General features: G+C 44.9%; 1 protein-coding gene across 3 annotated transcripts in view; it reads right to left on the minus strand.

The window, feature by feature from the left end:
* Positions 1-13,855, minus strand: part of HNRNPR (heterogeneous nuclear ribonucleoprotein R) — a 67,431-nt gene extending 53,576 nt beyond the window's left edge. The window contains exons 1-2 of one of the 3 annotated variants that reach the window (XM_044997918.1): positions 13,686-13,855; positions 986-1,154 (exon numbers count right to left, since the gene is read on the minus strand). In XM_044997918.1, the coding sequence (XP_044853853.1) occupies positions 986-1,154; positions 13,686-13,763 (247 nt within the window). In that variant the 5' untranslated portion in view covers positions 13,764-13,855. The remainder of the gene's footprint in view (positions 1-985; positions 1,155-13,685) is intronic. The other 2 variants (XM_044997919.1, XM_044997920.1) reach the window with 2 other exon arrangements.
* Positions 13,856-14,550: the final 695 nt, after the last annotated feature.

Below are 14,550 nucleotides of genomic sequence, written 5' to 3' on the forward strand. Positions count from 1 at the left end.
ATTTACATCTACCCTCAAGCCATGATGTGGCTATCATCATAACCCACACTTAGAGAAATGCATCTCTAAGCAAATAAAAGCTGGCAGAAACTCACTGGACTGACTTCCAAAAAGAGATCGTCCACACGAGCCAGAATATCAACATACTGAAGATGGAACTGCCTTCACTTGGTTTGTTGAATTTTTAGACTGTTTAAAAGGAGAAACTGGCATCTTGTCACTGAGGTATTCAGGTAAGTGCATGAAGCAGTTCCATTTATGTCTAAGCCTGTTCAAAGAACACTCTGAAGAGGAAGAGGAAGTTTCCATTTGCAAGACCAAAATAAAGGGGAGAAATTACCCCCCCCAAAAAAAACCAACAAAAAACTCTTCCTGCAAAGGGACCCTTTCTCGCTAGGATTTCCAGAGACCATATTATTCAATTTGCTGAATAGCTTACTCCTGGACTTGGGTTAAAATGAAGTTAGAGTGAAAACTTCAGTGTAATGACTGACATGGATTAAACTGTTCAGCTGGAACTAGACAGAACATAAAATCCACAGGCAGACTAGAGTTCAAATGTCGTCCCAGGCAAGACAAGCTAATTGCTTTCCCCATTGAGCCATCTACACAGCCCTTAAGTGTTTTAAGAGTCACTGTAAGGAGTTGACAGTAGAAAAGTAAAAGCAAAGTGATGACTGATTTGGATTAAGAAAAATGTGCAGTTTAGTATGCTGGAACATACATCTTTACTTGTGAAAGTCTAAGACAAACTGATGCACTGTCTCCTGAAGCAACTAGGACATCATTCAACACTAAGGATGATTCCAATAATTAAAGAGTCAGTGTCAAACCCAAATTTGCCTTCAGGGAAGTGAAAGTAGCAATACATTCAGAGCTTCACAGATCAAACACAGTGAGAATTTTTAAACCTTAATCTATAAAATTTGAAAATGGTATGCCCTCACTTTCATAACCAATCAGAAACAAGAAATGTATATTATACCTGTCTGAAATATTTCATCAAGTCTCTCTGCCACCTTCTGTGGGAGGCCTGCCTCTATCAGTGTCTTGTAGTGTTCTGTGTGAGTTACACTGGAAGTATCCATTGGTTCTTCCTCTTCTTTTAACTGTACCGCATTACCATTCACCTGATTAGCCATTTTATTATGCTGCTGGAAAAAATTCAGGAGCTATATTACATTAAGCCAGAAATAACTAGTTTGTAGGACAATGCATGATTTATCTAAACTAATTGGTATACATGCTGCAAATGACCTGTATCAAAATTGTATTTAATGCTTTTGGGATGCAGCTGATCTAAGTTTCAATAAGTACAGTCCTGTAACATTGTGGAACATGTACATGGAAGAATTTACATTTTTAAGTACTTCATGTACATCAGATCTAAACTTAACTTTGATTCTCAGTAAGGTATCTGGTTACCATAGCAGCTGGAGTGTACTGGTGTATTACATAACACCCTTCAATTTGTGAACAATAAGCCACATCAGAACTACTGCTATTTTCATCTCCCATTCCCCTAATCTTAAAATGATTATTTTTATGCAGGGTATCTTAACATATCAATGTCAATACACTTTTGCCAACTTTCACATAGTTTCCTGGCTTGCTGTCATGACTTCTTTCAAACTCAACTTAATGTTACATGAGGGGCAATACTCTTTTGCTCAGCATGCTTCAGAACTCAAACAGGGAAAGTGCCATACTAAGACATATTACCAATTTCAATCCATAGTGGTACAAATCTGAAAGTGAAAAACACTTCAGGTAGAATGTTTTAGATTCTGCAAATTGTAGCATAACAAGATACTTGGAATTTTACTAGTTTCAAACGAAGCCATGACTACATCTTGAATTTCTCATATTAGTAAAAGACTTGATGCAACAATCAATACAGAGGTTGCAAGGATGTGCATTCAAAAGAGGCACAGCTACTGTCTTAGACAACTCCAATGGGCTTTGCCTAATTCACTGTAAATTTTGTCTCAATTTCTCTATTAGCCAGCCAATAGATGTTTTCACCTCAGCTTTCATGGCTGAGGTCGCAACCAACTACCCAGTGGAGAGATATTAGGATGGTCAACTGTATAAGATCAGCAGAGATTCAAATGGTGCTGGGCCGTATAAGACACGGAAGAAGAGTTGATGATGCATGTATCAGCAATGGAATGGTAACTACACAGACATATGCAACATGACAGGAACAATGCAATATGTACTGGAATACATGATATGAAGATGGTTCAAGAATAAACCGTTTCTAATGTTAAAGCCTCAAGATATCTAGTCAGCTACCACAGAACAAATCTCCTAAATAACACCCAAGACAGACAAGCAACATATCCAAAGCTTCTAAACCAAAGCCTGTGCACTGTTCTGAAAATGCACCAGGACAAATTTGCTGGCTTGAGATAAATCATTCTTATTAGATGGACAAGAGATTCTGCAATGGACTGAGAGAACTGTGGTGACTGGGAGGGGACAAGACTAATGTGACACACTCCCTTATGCAAGCTATATAAACAAAGCCAACTTCTGCAGCTGCATGGTATATATGTATCCACTTAGACTATTCATTCTGTTCTTGATCAAGCCTCATATTACTTTCTAATAAATTCAAATAAGATAATGTATAGTTTCTATTTACAGTGACAATATTACTGTACAGAACATGTTAATAGAACCATGCTTACGCACCACTATCCACAATATTAACCAAACTCACGTTATATTAAATCCCAAAACATTACTGAAATGTTAAGTTTGTGCAGTGAATTACACAAAAGTCAATAAATGCAAAATTAAGGCTAAAAATTTGCTTTGTGTTAGGTATCTGCCTTTGAGTCTCATCTCTTCTCTCCCCCCAACCGCTTTGCCAGTTTTTTGTAGCTTGACAAAAAATTTTCTTTAGTGTCTCACTTACAGGGTTTTGCATAAGGAAATCGAATATACAGGGAAAGTGTGAAACTGATTACACAAAGTAAACAAGTGAAATAGACAAATAGCCTCAGTAATTGTGTTACCTCTCACAGTAAAAATGTTCACAAGTGTGTAGCTTAAGTTGATGTTGTCCCTTTAAGAGGCTTTTCGTAAAACTGAATTAACACTTCAAAAGTCATTTTCACACAGCATTAACATCTTCCATCAGGAGAGAGTTGAAGACTTTAGTCATGTTCTCAAGCTTGACTAAAACTTATGCTGAGAATCACTGGCTGTGCACCCCTGGCTGCAAACATAATGCATTTGCAGTTCCACAGCTAAAGCTTCTCAAACTATGAAGTACTGCTTTTGTAACCTAATGGTATGAAATATTTAGTATCACTATCAGCTTGGTATCTATGTAGGAGTATACAATCCAATAAGTTTTTGCTACAGTATTACTCCAATGCAGAATGCACTTTTAGTATGAATTTTAAGCCTATTTTACTTCACTTCATGTAAGTCAAGTGTATTCTTCATGTTCTACGTTTATCTTTGCAAAAAACTTGAGAATTCATGAGATCACATAATTTAAGACTATTGTAATGCATACGCACAAGCCAGCAAAGTTAAAATTATTCATCCTTAACTATGCATTTCCTGTCATGTGTCTAACTGCAAACGCTTCTTTAAGTGTGATTCTATTCTGAAACATTAAGATATTATGGTAGGAGTATTTTTTGTCTCAGTGATTTCCAGATGACATGCACACCATTCCAATCACTAGCAGATGGGAAAAAATCTCTGCTTGTTTTGCAAAGTCAGATTAGAATCTGAGTGTTAAATGGCGATTTTTCTTTCATGCTTCAACACTCAAGCCGAATCACATCCTCTGAAACACCCTTATGACCCCATTGTCTTCAATGGGGCTGCACAGGTCAACTGGAATTCAAGAGTCATACTGATGCACAAGGAGGAAGATAATCCAGCTCTCTTCCACTTAACTGTGTCAGATATGCAAACACAGCAGAAGTAAACACTAGTCAAATTTGTCACCAAAATAAAGTTAATCGAATATGCTGTAAGATCAGTTGATTAAGAAGGTAACATGTTTACTTTAATTATTCAAACTAGAAAAGGACTTTGAAGTTAAACAAGTGTAAAAAAAAAAAAGATATTTGAGTTTGCACATGGATCACATCCATGATGTGGCTCAACTACCAAACAGCCATATGTGAAAGCACAAAATGTACATATAAAAACTGATTATGTGCAATTTCTTCATGTGCACAAGTAACTCAAGTTTCTGGGGGACAGGGAGATTCTTTAACCCAGATGTATGTAAAGATTAGAGATGCATACTAAAATAAATGATCCTTCTGGAAGTGTATGAGATATGTAGAATGTGCAAAGATGAGTGGACTTCAGAAGGTGCGTACATATAAAGATGTGCCTATTGAGCAAGCAGCAGTATGCAAAGTTTGGGAGCAACTGTAGACTGTAAGTGTGGATGTTTAGTGTAGAATCCATATTGGTGTCCAGGCTATTACCTAACTGCACCATTTTGAAGTTGCAGAATGGTGTTTTACATAAGACTCCATATTGGAACTGCCAACTATGCAACTGAAGACCGCACTGTATTTTTGTTGAGTTACCTGCCCACCCATATCTCAAAGTCTTATAATCCTCATTGAGGTCTAGCCACATGCAAAATTGGAACTCTGGGTGCTTTTTAGTTACGGGGGGGGGGGGGTTATACTCAAGTAATTCAAGTAGTTAAACCTACATTTTTCCACAAAAGTAGTTCTCCTTTAGTATAAGTCCAACTACAAGATGATACAGCAGCTGAGAACAGGGACTTGTGTTGTAGCAAGCTGAGTAGCAGTCCAGGACTTCTGGTACCACGGAGCAGCAAATCTTTACTTAGTCAACTTTAAAGTGCAGCAGGCATAACTAAAAACCTTATGAATAATTTTGCATTGAGCCTGCACCAAAGCCATTTCTAAGGGCTTGTCTCCACTTACCAGTGGATCGACGCTGCAGCGATCAATCCATCGGGAATCGATTTACTGAGTCTAGTGAAGACCTGCTAAATCAACCGCCGATTCCTCTCCCGTCAACTCCGGTACTCCACCAGAATGAGAAGCATAAGGTAAGTCGCTGGGAGAAACTCCCGTCGACCCAGCGCCATGTAGACACCACAGTAAGTTGACCTAAGGTACGTATTTACGTCGCTGGAGTGGCATAATTTAGGTCAATTTACCCCCACAGTGTAGACCTGCCCTAAGTTACTTACTTTAATTCCCCCCACCCCCCTGCCATCACCACCTACTAGATAGCTAATGCCTCACTGGAGGTTTAAAGACATTACATTGAACATTTTGAAGTTCAGCCATTTGATTTATCAATTAATCAAAAAAAAAGGTTTTTTTTAAAAACTGAAAAATTATATCCTAACAGTAGTTTTACTGAAGCACAGTAGAACAGATTTATCCATCCCTCCCCCCCAAAAAAGTTACCTTCAGTCTAAGGCCTGGTCTACACTACGATTTTAGGTCGAATTTAGCAGCGATACCTCGATTTAAGCCTGGACCCGTCCACACGATGAAGCCCTTTTTTTCTATTTAAATGTTTCTTTAGATCGATGTCTTTACTCCACCTCTGACAAGGGGATTAGTGCTGAAATCGGCCTTGCCGGGTCAAATTTGGAGTAGTGTGGACGCAATTCGATGGTATTGGCCTTCGGGAGCTATCCCAGAGTGCTCCATTGTGACCGCTCTGGCCAGCGCTCTCAAGATCGCAAAAGAGATCCAGCATGGACCGAACGGGAGGTTCGAATGGGGAGACGAATCCGAGCTAGCTGAACTCCGTTCCAGTAAACAAAATACCAAAACATTAGAAAAGTCTCAAAGGGCATGAAGGACAGAGGCCATAACAGGGACGCACAGCAGTGCCGCATGAAAATTAAGGAGCTAAGGCAAGCCTACCACAAAACCAGAGAGGCAAATGGAAGGTCCAAGGGCAGAGCCGCAGACATGCTGCTTCTACGCTGAGCTGCATGCTATGCTAGGGGGTGCAGCCACCACTACCCCAACCCTGTGCTTTGACGCCGTCAATGGAGAATCACGCAACAAGGAAGTGGGTTTTGGGGACGAGGAAGATGATGACAAAGAGATTGAAGAAAGCTCACAGCAAGGAAGCGGAGAAACCGGTTTCCCCAACAGCCAAGATATGTTTTTCACCCTGGACCTGGAGCCAGTACCCCACAAACCCACCCAAGGCGTGCTCCTGGACCCCGTAGGTGGAGAAGGGACCTCTGGTGAGTGTACCTTTGTAAATATTACACATGGTTTAAAAGCAAGCATGTTTAATGATTAATCTGCCCTGGCATTCGCGGCCAGTACAGCTACTGCAAAAGTCTGTTAACGTGCATGCAGATGGAGCGGAAATCCCGGTGTTTGCTGGCATTCAGACAACACCCGTTCTTTATCTCTCTGTGTTATCCTCAGGAAAGTGATAGATATCATTCATGGTCACCTGGTTGAAATAGGGTGCTTTTATTAAAGGGACATTCAGAGGTGCCTGTTCCTGCTTGGCTGTGGCTAAACAGAAATGTTCCCTGCTGCTAGCCACGCGGTGGGGGGAGGGGTGAAGTGATCATCCCACAGAATAGCATGGGAGTGGGCTATTTGGGTTTGTGCTGCACACTAACCCACAAACCGCAGCCCCTCCTTTTAAATTGCAAACCCATTTTAAATGGCCAACCCAACGGCTGCTTGGTATGGGAAATGAGGGTGCTGCTGTTTGAAACCATTCCCACATGTTATGAAGGTTAAAGAAGCCAAAAGACTGTGGCTTACCATGGCTGTCTGCAAAACGAATTCTATTGCCTGGCACGGCAGGAGTGATCTCTCACACCACACCAGCAGGCCCTCAATATAAGAGGCAAAATGCTACCTTGTAACGAAAGCACGTGCTGTGTAATGTGAACAGCAAGGTCTAATGGGAAAGAGTGATCCTACTGTTCTCTAAAATCTGTCTTTTTCACTACCAATCTCCCTCCCCGCCCCCCCCCCCCCACCAGCTGCAAATGCTTCTCCTTTGCAGAGGCTAGAGAAGATTAGAAGGGGGGGGAAGAAAAAAAAACACACTCAGGATGAGATGTTCTCAGAGCTACTGCTGTCCTCCCACACTGACAGAGCTCACCAGAATGTGTGGAGGCAGACGATGCCAGAGTGCAGGAAAGCACAACAGGAACGCGAGGAGAGCTGGCGGGCTGAAGAGGATAGGTGGCATCAGCTTGCTGACAGAAGGCAAGAGTCGATGCTCCGACTGCTGGAGCATCAAACTTATATGCTCCAGCGTATGGTTGAGCTGCAGGAAAGGCAGCAGGAGCACAGACCGCCGCTACAGCCCCTGTGTAACCAACCACCCTCCTCACCAAGCTCCATAGCCTCCTCACCCAGACGCCCAAGAACACCTGGGGGGGGGGCGTGCCCCTCCAGCCACTCCACCCCAGAGGATTGCCTAAGCACCAGAAGGCTGGCCTTCAATAAGTTTTTAAGTTATAAAGTGAGGTGTGGTCTTGTCCTTCCCTCCGCCCCCACCCCTCCCGGGCTACCTTGGCAGTTAACCCCCTATTTGTGTGATGAATTAATAAAGAATGCATGAATGTGAAGTAACAATGATTTTATTGCCTCTGCAAGTGGTGATCGAAGGGGGGCTAAATATGTGTTTAGCTTAGAGGGAAGTAGAGTGAACCTGGGGGGGGGGGGGGAGAGTCATCAAGGAGAAACAAACAGAACTTTCATGACTGGCCAGGCTACGGTGTGAAACTAGTTTTCAAAGCTTCTCTGATGCACAGCACTTCCTGCTGTGCTCTTCTAACCACCCTGGAGTCTGGCTGCATGTAATCAGCGGCCAGGCGATTTGCCTCCACCCCGCCATAAACGTCTCCCCCTTACTCTCACAGATATTGAGGAGCGCACAGTAAGCTGTAATAACAATAGGAATATTGCTTTTGCTGAGGTCTATCTAAGTCAGTAAACTGCGCCAGCGCACTTTTAAATGTCCAAATGCACATTCTACCACCATTCTGCACTTGCTCAGCCTATAGTTGAACAGTTCTTGACTACTGTCCAGGCCGCCTGTGTATGGCTTCATGAGCCATGGCATTAAGGGGTAGGCTGGGTCCCCAAGGATAACTCCAGGCAGTTCAACATCCCCAACGGTTATTTTCTGGTCTGGGAAGAAAGTCCCTTCCTGCAGCTTTTGAAACAGACCAGAGTTCCTGAAGACATGAGCGTCATGTACCTTTCCTGACCATCCCACCTTGATGCTGGTGAAACATCCCTTGTGATCCACCAGTGCTTGCAGCACCATTGAAAAGTACCCCTTGCGGTTTATGTACTCTCTGGCTTGGTGCTCTGGTGCCAAGATAGGGATATGGGTTCCGTCTATTGCCCCACCAATTAGGGAATCTCATTGCAGCAAAGCCATCGACTATGACCTGCACATTTCCCAGAGTCACTACCCTTGATATCAGCAGATCTTTTATTGCATGGCCTACTTGGATCACAGCAGCCCCCACAGTAGATTCGCCCACTCCAAATTGATGCCCAACTGACCGGTAGCTGTCTGGCATTGCAAGCTTCCACAGGGCTATCGCCACTCGCTTCTCAGCTGTGAGGGCTGCTCTCATCTTGGTATTCTGGCACTTCAGGGCAGGGGAAAGCAAGTCACAAAGTTCCATGAAAGTGCCCTTACGCATGCAAAGGTTTCACAGCCACTAGGAATCATCCCACACCTGCAACGCTATGTGGTCCCACCAGTCTGTGCTTGTTTCCCGAGCTCAGAATCAGCATTCCACAGCATGAATTTGCCCCATTAACACCATGAGGTGCACACTGCCAGGACCCATCCTTTGCGAGAAGTCTATATCCATGTCTATGTCCTCATCACTCTTGTCACCGCGTTGCTGTCGCCTCCTGGCCTGGTTTTGCTTTGGCAGGTTCTGGTTCTGCATATACTCCAGGATACTGTGTGTGGTGTTTACAGTGCTCATAATTGCCTCGGTGATCTGAGTGGGCTCCATGATCCAGTGCTATGGCGTCTGGGCTGAAAAAAGGCACAAACGACTGTCTGCTCTGATGGGAGGGAGGGGCGACTGATGACATGGCTTACAGGGAATTACAGTCCACAAAGGGGGTAGCTTTGCATCAAGGAGAAACACAAACAACTGTCACACACAGAATGGCCCCCTCGGGTTTAGCAAGCCATTGATTTCATGGAGGGAGGGAGGAAGCAAATGAATACAAAACAAATCGGGTCTATTTCTTGTTTTGATCCACTCCATCTATCTTTTACATCTTTAGGGCGGCAGCAGATGGTGCAGTTTGACTGCTACCCATTGTCAGCTCCTGGGTGCTCGGCAGAAGATGGGAATGACCTAGCTGAGTCACTCCCATGTCTGCCCAGGCGCCCCGACCGTTCACACCGAGGTCGGTTAAAAGAGTACCCAGGAATACGACGACAACAGCTATCAGTTGTAACGCTCCGTCTGCTGCCAAAAGGCAATCAGCTGCTGCTGTGTAGCAATGCAGTCCCACATCTGCCAGCACTCAGGAGACTTACGGTGACGGTCAGCTTTGCAGGCTCCATGCTTGCCGTGGTATGGCGCCTGTACAGGTAACCCAGGAAAAAAAGGCGTGAAACGATTGTCTTCCGTTGCTTTCACCGGGGGGTGGGGGCGGGAGCTGACAACATGTACCCAGAATCACCCGCGACACTGTTTTGGCCTCTAGAAGGCCTGTGAACTTTTGAATTTCATTTCCTGTTTGCCCAGAGTGTTTGCAGAGCTCATCAACATGATGTGCACATTACCCGGCCCGTACTTTGTGAGACGTCTATGACCATGTCCCTCTCGTCACCACGCTGCCGTCGCCTCCTCGCCTGGTTTTCGAGGAACAATTGTCTGCTGTTGCTCTGATGGAGGGAGGAAGCAAATGAATACAAAACAAATCGGGTCTATTTCTTGTTTTGATCCACTCCATCTATCTTTTAGATCTTTAGGGTGGCAGCAGACGGTGCAGTTCAACTGTTAGCCATCATCATCTCCTGGGTGCTTGGCAGAAGATGGGAATGACCTAGCTGAGTCACTCCCATGTCTGTCCAGGCGCCCCGACCGTTCACACCGAGGTCGGTTAAAAGAGCACCCAGGAATATGACAATGAAGGCTACCATTCGTAATGCACTGTCTGCTGCCAAAAGACAACGAGCTGCTGCTGTGTAGCAATGCAGTCCCGTCTGCCAGCACCCAGGAGACGTACGGTGACGGTGAGCTGAGCAGGCTCCAGGCTTGCCATGGTATGGCATCTACTCAGGTAACCCAGGAAAAAGAGCACAAAACGATTGTCTGCCATTGCTTTCACGGAGGGAAGGAGGCCTGACAACATTTACCCAGAACCACCAACGACACTGTTTTTGCCCCCATCAGGCATTGGGATCTCAACCCAGAATCCCAATGGGCAGCGGAGACTGCGGGAACTGTAGGATAGCTACTCACAGCCACTCACAGTGCAACGCTCCGGAAGTCAATGCTAGCCTTGGTACTGTGGACGCAGTCTGCCGACTTAATGCACTCAGAGCATTTTGTGTGGGGACACACAATCGACTGTATAAAAAAAACTTAGTGTAGACATATCCTTAGATCATGGAAAGTTTAAACCCAAAAGAAGAATTTAAGGAAGATGTGAGGGAATGCAAGGGTTTATAATGTCACAGTTCAACTTCCTTGAATTACCGAAGAACCTCACTAGCTCACACTACTGACTAGCAATCCAGAAGAAAGTTTTGCAAGTTCTACACACCAAAAAAAACTAACTGTAATGCATCAGTTTACTTTAAGCCCATGGTTTTCAACCTTGGTCCGCAGACCCTGAGGGGCCCGCAGACTATGTCTAAGACGTCCAAAGGGGTCCAGACCTCCAATTGAAATGCAGGGGGTCCACAAAATTTAAAAAAAAAAAAAGGTTGAAAACTACTGCCTTAAGCAATACTTGTGATACAAGTGAGTAGTTATTTATGACAGTGTAAAAGTAGTGAACAAGCGACAGGACTAAATTTTTGCTATGAAGTTACTGCCTTCATGCAAATTAAGAGCTTTACAGATTACCAAGATCCAAAGTCTAACTTCTAGTACAGTAAATACAATTGTTACAATGAGTATTTAACACATCCACCCCTCCAGAGCAGCTCTTCTCAACTTTTCCCATAAAATGACCTCATGATATGGGAAAGCATAGGGACACCTCCCCTATATCTAGAGGGAGGTCATTACAACCCCAGGTTGAGACTGTGTTCAAGAGTATCTATATGCTCTGTCATCATGGTATGAACGCCTAAGGCTATAACTTCACTGCAAAACTAACTCATATTACATTATCTATATTTGAGTCAACTCCCTCTCAAGGTAGCCTAACAACACTCCAGATGCATAGAATGACTGAGGGTTTGTCTACACTAAAAATGCTGCAGATGCACCACTGGAGGGCTTCAGTTAAGATGCTACCTATGCCAACTGGAGGGTTTCTACCAGTGACCCTGCACTGGGGCTTAGGTCAGTTTAACTGCATTGCTAAGGGGGATAGATTTTCTCACGCCTCTGAGCGATAGTTATATATACTAGAAATTTAGGTCGGTATATCAAGCTTCAGTAATTGTACTAGCAGCTGACAAATTGTGCTAACTCCCCCGCCCCACACACACACACACACACTCTCCACAAATGGGTCAGCTAACTCAAGTTACAAACAGGACCACTCTCAAGTTAAAGGTTTGAGTGTGGATGGGACTCAAGTTAGGGACAATACTTGAGTTATCACTCAAATTAATTCTACAGTGAAGACATGCCCTAATATCCATGAATTTATCTTCCAAAAGGGCACTTCAGTTCTCTATCTACCACACAGTGATACTGCCAGAATAAATCCATTTGTTTTTGGTGTGAATCCAAGTAATACTTGTCAAGTAACAGAAGGGTAGCCATGTTAGTCTGGATCTGTAAAAGCAGCAAAGAGTCTATATGCTCTGTCATCATGGTATGAACGCCTAAGGCTATAACTTCACTGCAAAACTAACTCATATTACATTATCTATATTTGAGTCAACTCCCTCTCAAGGTAGCCTAACAACACTCCAGATGCATAGAATGACTGAGGGTTTGTCTACACTAAAAATGCTGTAGTATATGATACCTTATAGACTAAACAGATGTATTGGAGCATGAGCTTTCGTGGGTGATGCATCCGACGAAGTGGGTATTCACCCACGAAAGCTCATGCTCCAATACATCTGTTAGTCTATAAAGTAATACTTGTGTACAGACACTTGAGTAGGGATGTTAAATACTCTTAGGAAACATGGCTTTTAGAATAAAAAGGTTAAGTAGAATTTTGCTAGTCTGCAAACCCTATAATTTACACAGAAAAGCCAGTCACTTCACAGAAAGGATTTTAAAAAGCACTGTAGTTAGGAATTACAGAAGCTTTTTTATTCCTTAAAAATACACTGTATATGACACTAGTAATTGTTCTGTAATACATCATAAATAGGACTCCAAAATGTTTGCGGCCCTCACAATGCTCTCCACAGCACAATAGTATCAAAGCTGATGGACTCTTCTTGCTCAGTACTGGGAGAGATGACAAAAAAAGAAAGAAAAGTCTAATCAACTTCCGCTAAATAAACCTATGTTGAACCATAGGTCAAGTAGGGTAACTGGCTACATTCACAGAGTAATGGATAACAAAGCCACTAAAATACAGTAATTAAATCCACTTTAAAAGCATGTATTTTAATTAATGTTAGTGAAAAGAAGTTCAGTAAGGTTTACAAAAGAAAATGCAAATTCATAGTAATCAGGTCCTAGAGAATTTTATCTCTCTCGCACTAAACAAGATTTACCATCTGGAACGAAGTAGATAAATGGTAACTTAATTATTTTATATAGGTTTAATGCAAAATTTAGGTTACTAAAACCCAAATACTTCCTACAGGTGGTTTTACAGAGAGACGGTGTGTCATCATCATGGCAATACAGATAAATCAGCATTTAGTCAAAATATCTCCTAACCAACCCATGCACACGTGGTAGTGGAGATAAAAGGTCTCATGTGGCCAGCAGCCATGAGGCTTTGCCTCCAGGCACCTTCCCTGAGCTGCTATATAGTGGTACAGGCTGAAGAGGGAGAGAGCTGCGCTTTACCCACAGGAGATGTAATGCAATAGGACGGCGTTAAGCCTAACACGGAGCAGGAACCACCACCTACATACAAGAACCGATCCACGTGGTCGAGCGGAGCGGAGGTGGTCAGTCTCCCGCTACCCCCGTCCCTAGGCCCGACCCGTACGCAAAGCGAAGCGGACCTCCCGCCCCCCGCCGCACACACCGCAGGGAACCAGCCACCCAGCAGCCACGCTGGGCCTCTCGCCCCGCGCACTACAGACCGGGCAGCGACGGCCTACGCCCCACGCGCCGCTGGCCGCCTCAGCAGCCCCACTCCCCGACGGCCCCACCATCCCAAGCCAGGGGCCCAGCAGCGGCCTACAGCCCCCGCCTCCCACAAGGCCCCGGCCGCGCCGGGCCTCGCTAGAGCCTGTGGCTATCCCCCATCGGCGCAGGCCCGGCTGGGGACTCTCCGCCACGGAGCGCGGCAGCCCGGCTCTTCCCCGCCCCCGCCCGGTGGCGGCCCAGCGACACTCACCGGAGCGCGGCCTGCGCGGCGCGGCTGAGGCCTAAGCAGCGACTGCAAATGGCGCGCGCGCACTTCCTCTCTCCTCATGGACGGCGGCGCGACCCCGGCAACGCGCGGGGTTTCCCGGAACTGCTTCCAGGGATCCCTGTATTAGCCAATCAGCATGTTGGGCGTCAGACAAGCACCATGCGAAACCTATAGGAGCTGGGAGGCGAGACACTCTTATTCCCGCTGGCCAATTAGAGAAGACAGCGAGATCACCCGCGCAACGACGAAGGCCAACGCACAAGCAGGGGCAGAGATCAGGGATTTAAAGAGGCAGCTGCGTTCCTCCCGCCACCTGGCTAAACAAAGGGAGGGTGAGAAGGGCCCTGCCCTTTACTACCGAGAGCCCCCCCCCCCCGAGCTGGGCGGGGCTGCCCGCTGGCGGGACGGAGTCTGTCCACCCCTCCAGGTCTCTGTCCCCATCCTGGGCAGGTTGCTGTCTCTCTCTGCTCCCCTCCCTCTAGTCCACTCCCCTGCCCTCACTAGCTCCTGCCCCGGCACCCAAACGCCATCCCAGTTCCCTGCCCTCAATGCACCACTAAGTATTCTCTATACCAGGGGCAGGCAACCTATGGCATGCGTGCCAAAGGCCGCCCACGAGCTGATTTTCAGTGGCACTCACACTGCCCGGGTCCTGGCCACCGGTCCGGGGGGCTCTGCATTTTAATTTAATTTTAAAAGAAGTTTCTTAAACATTTTAAAAACCTTATTTACTTTACATACAACAATAGTTTGGGTATATATTATAGACTTATAGAAAGAGACCTTCTAAAAATGTTTAAATATATTATTGGCACGTGAAACCTTAAATTAGAGGGAATAAATGAAG

This window comes from Mauremys mutica, chromosome 23 (genome assembly GCF_020497125.1).
Source record: "Mauremys mutica isolate MM-2020 ecotype Southern chromosome 23, ASM2049712v1, whole genome shotgun sequence".
Taxonomy (NCBI): Eukaryota; Metazoa; Chordata; order Testudines; family Geoemydidae; genus Mauremys; species Mauremys mutica.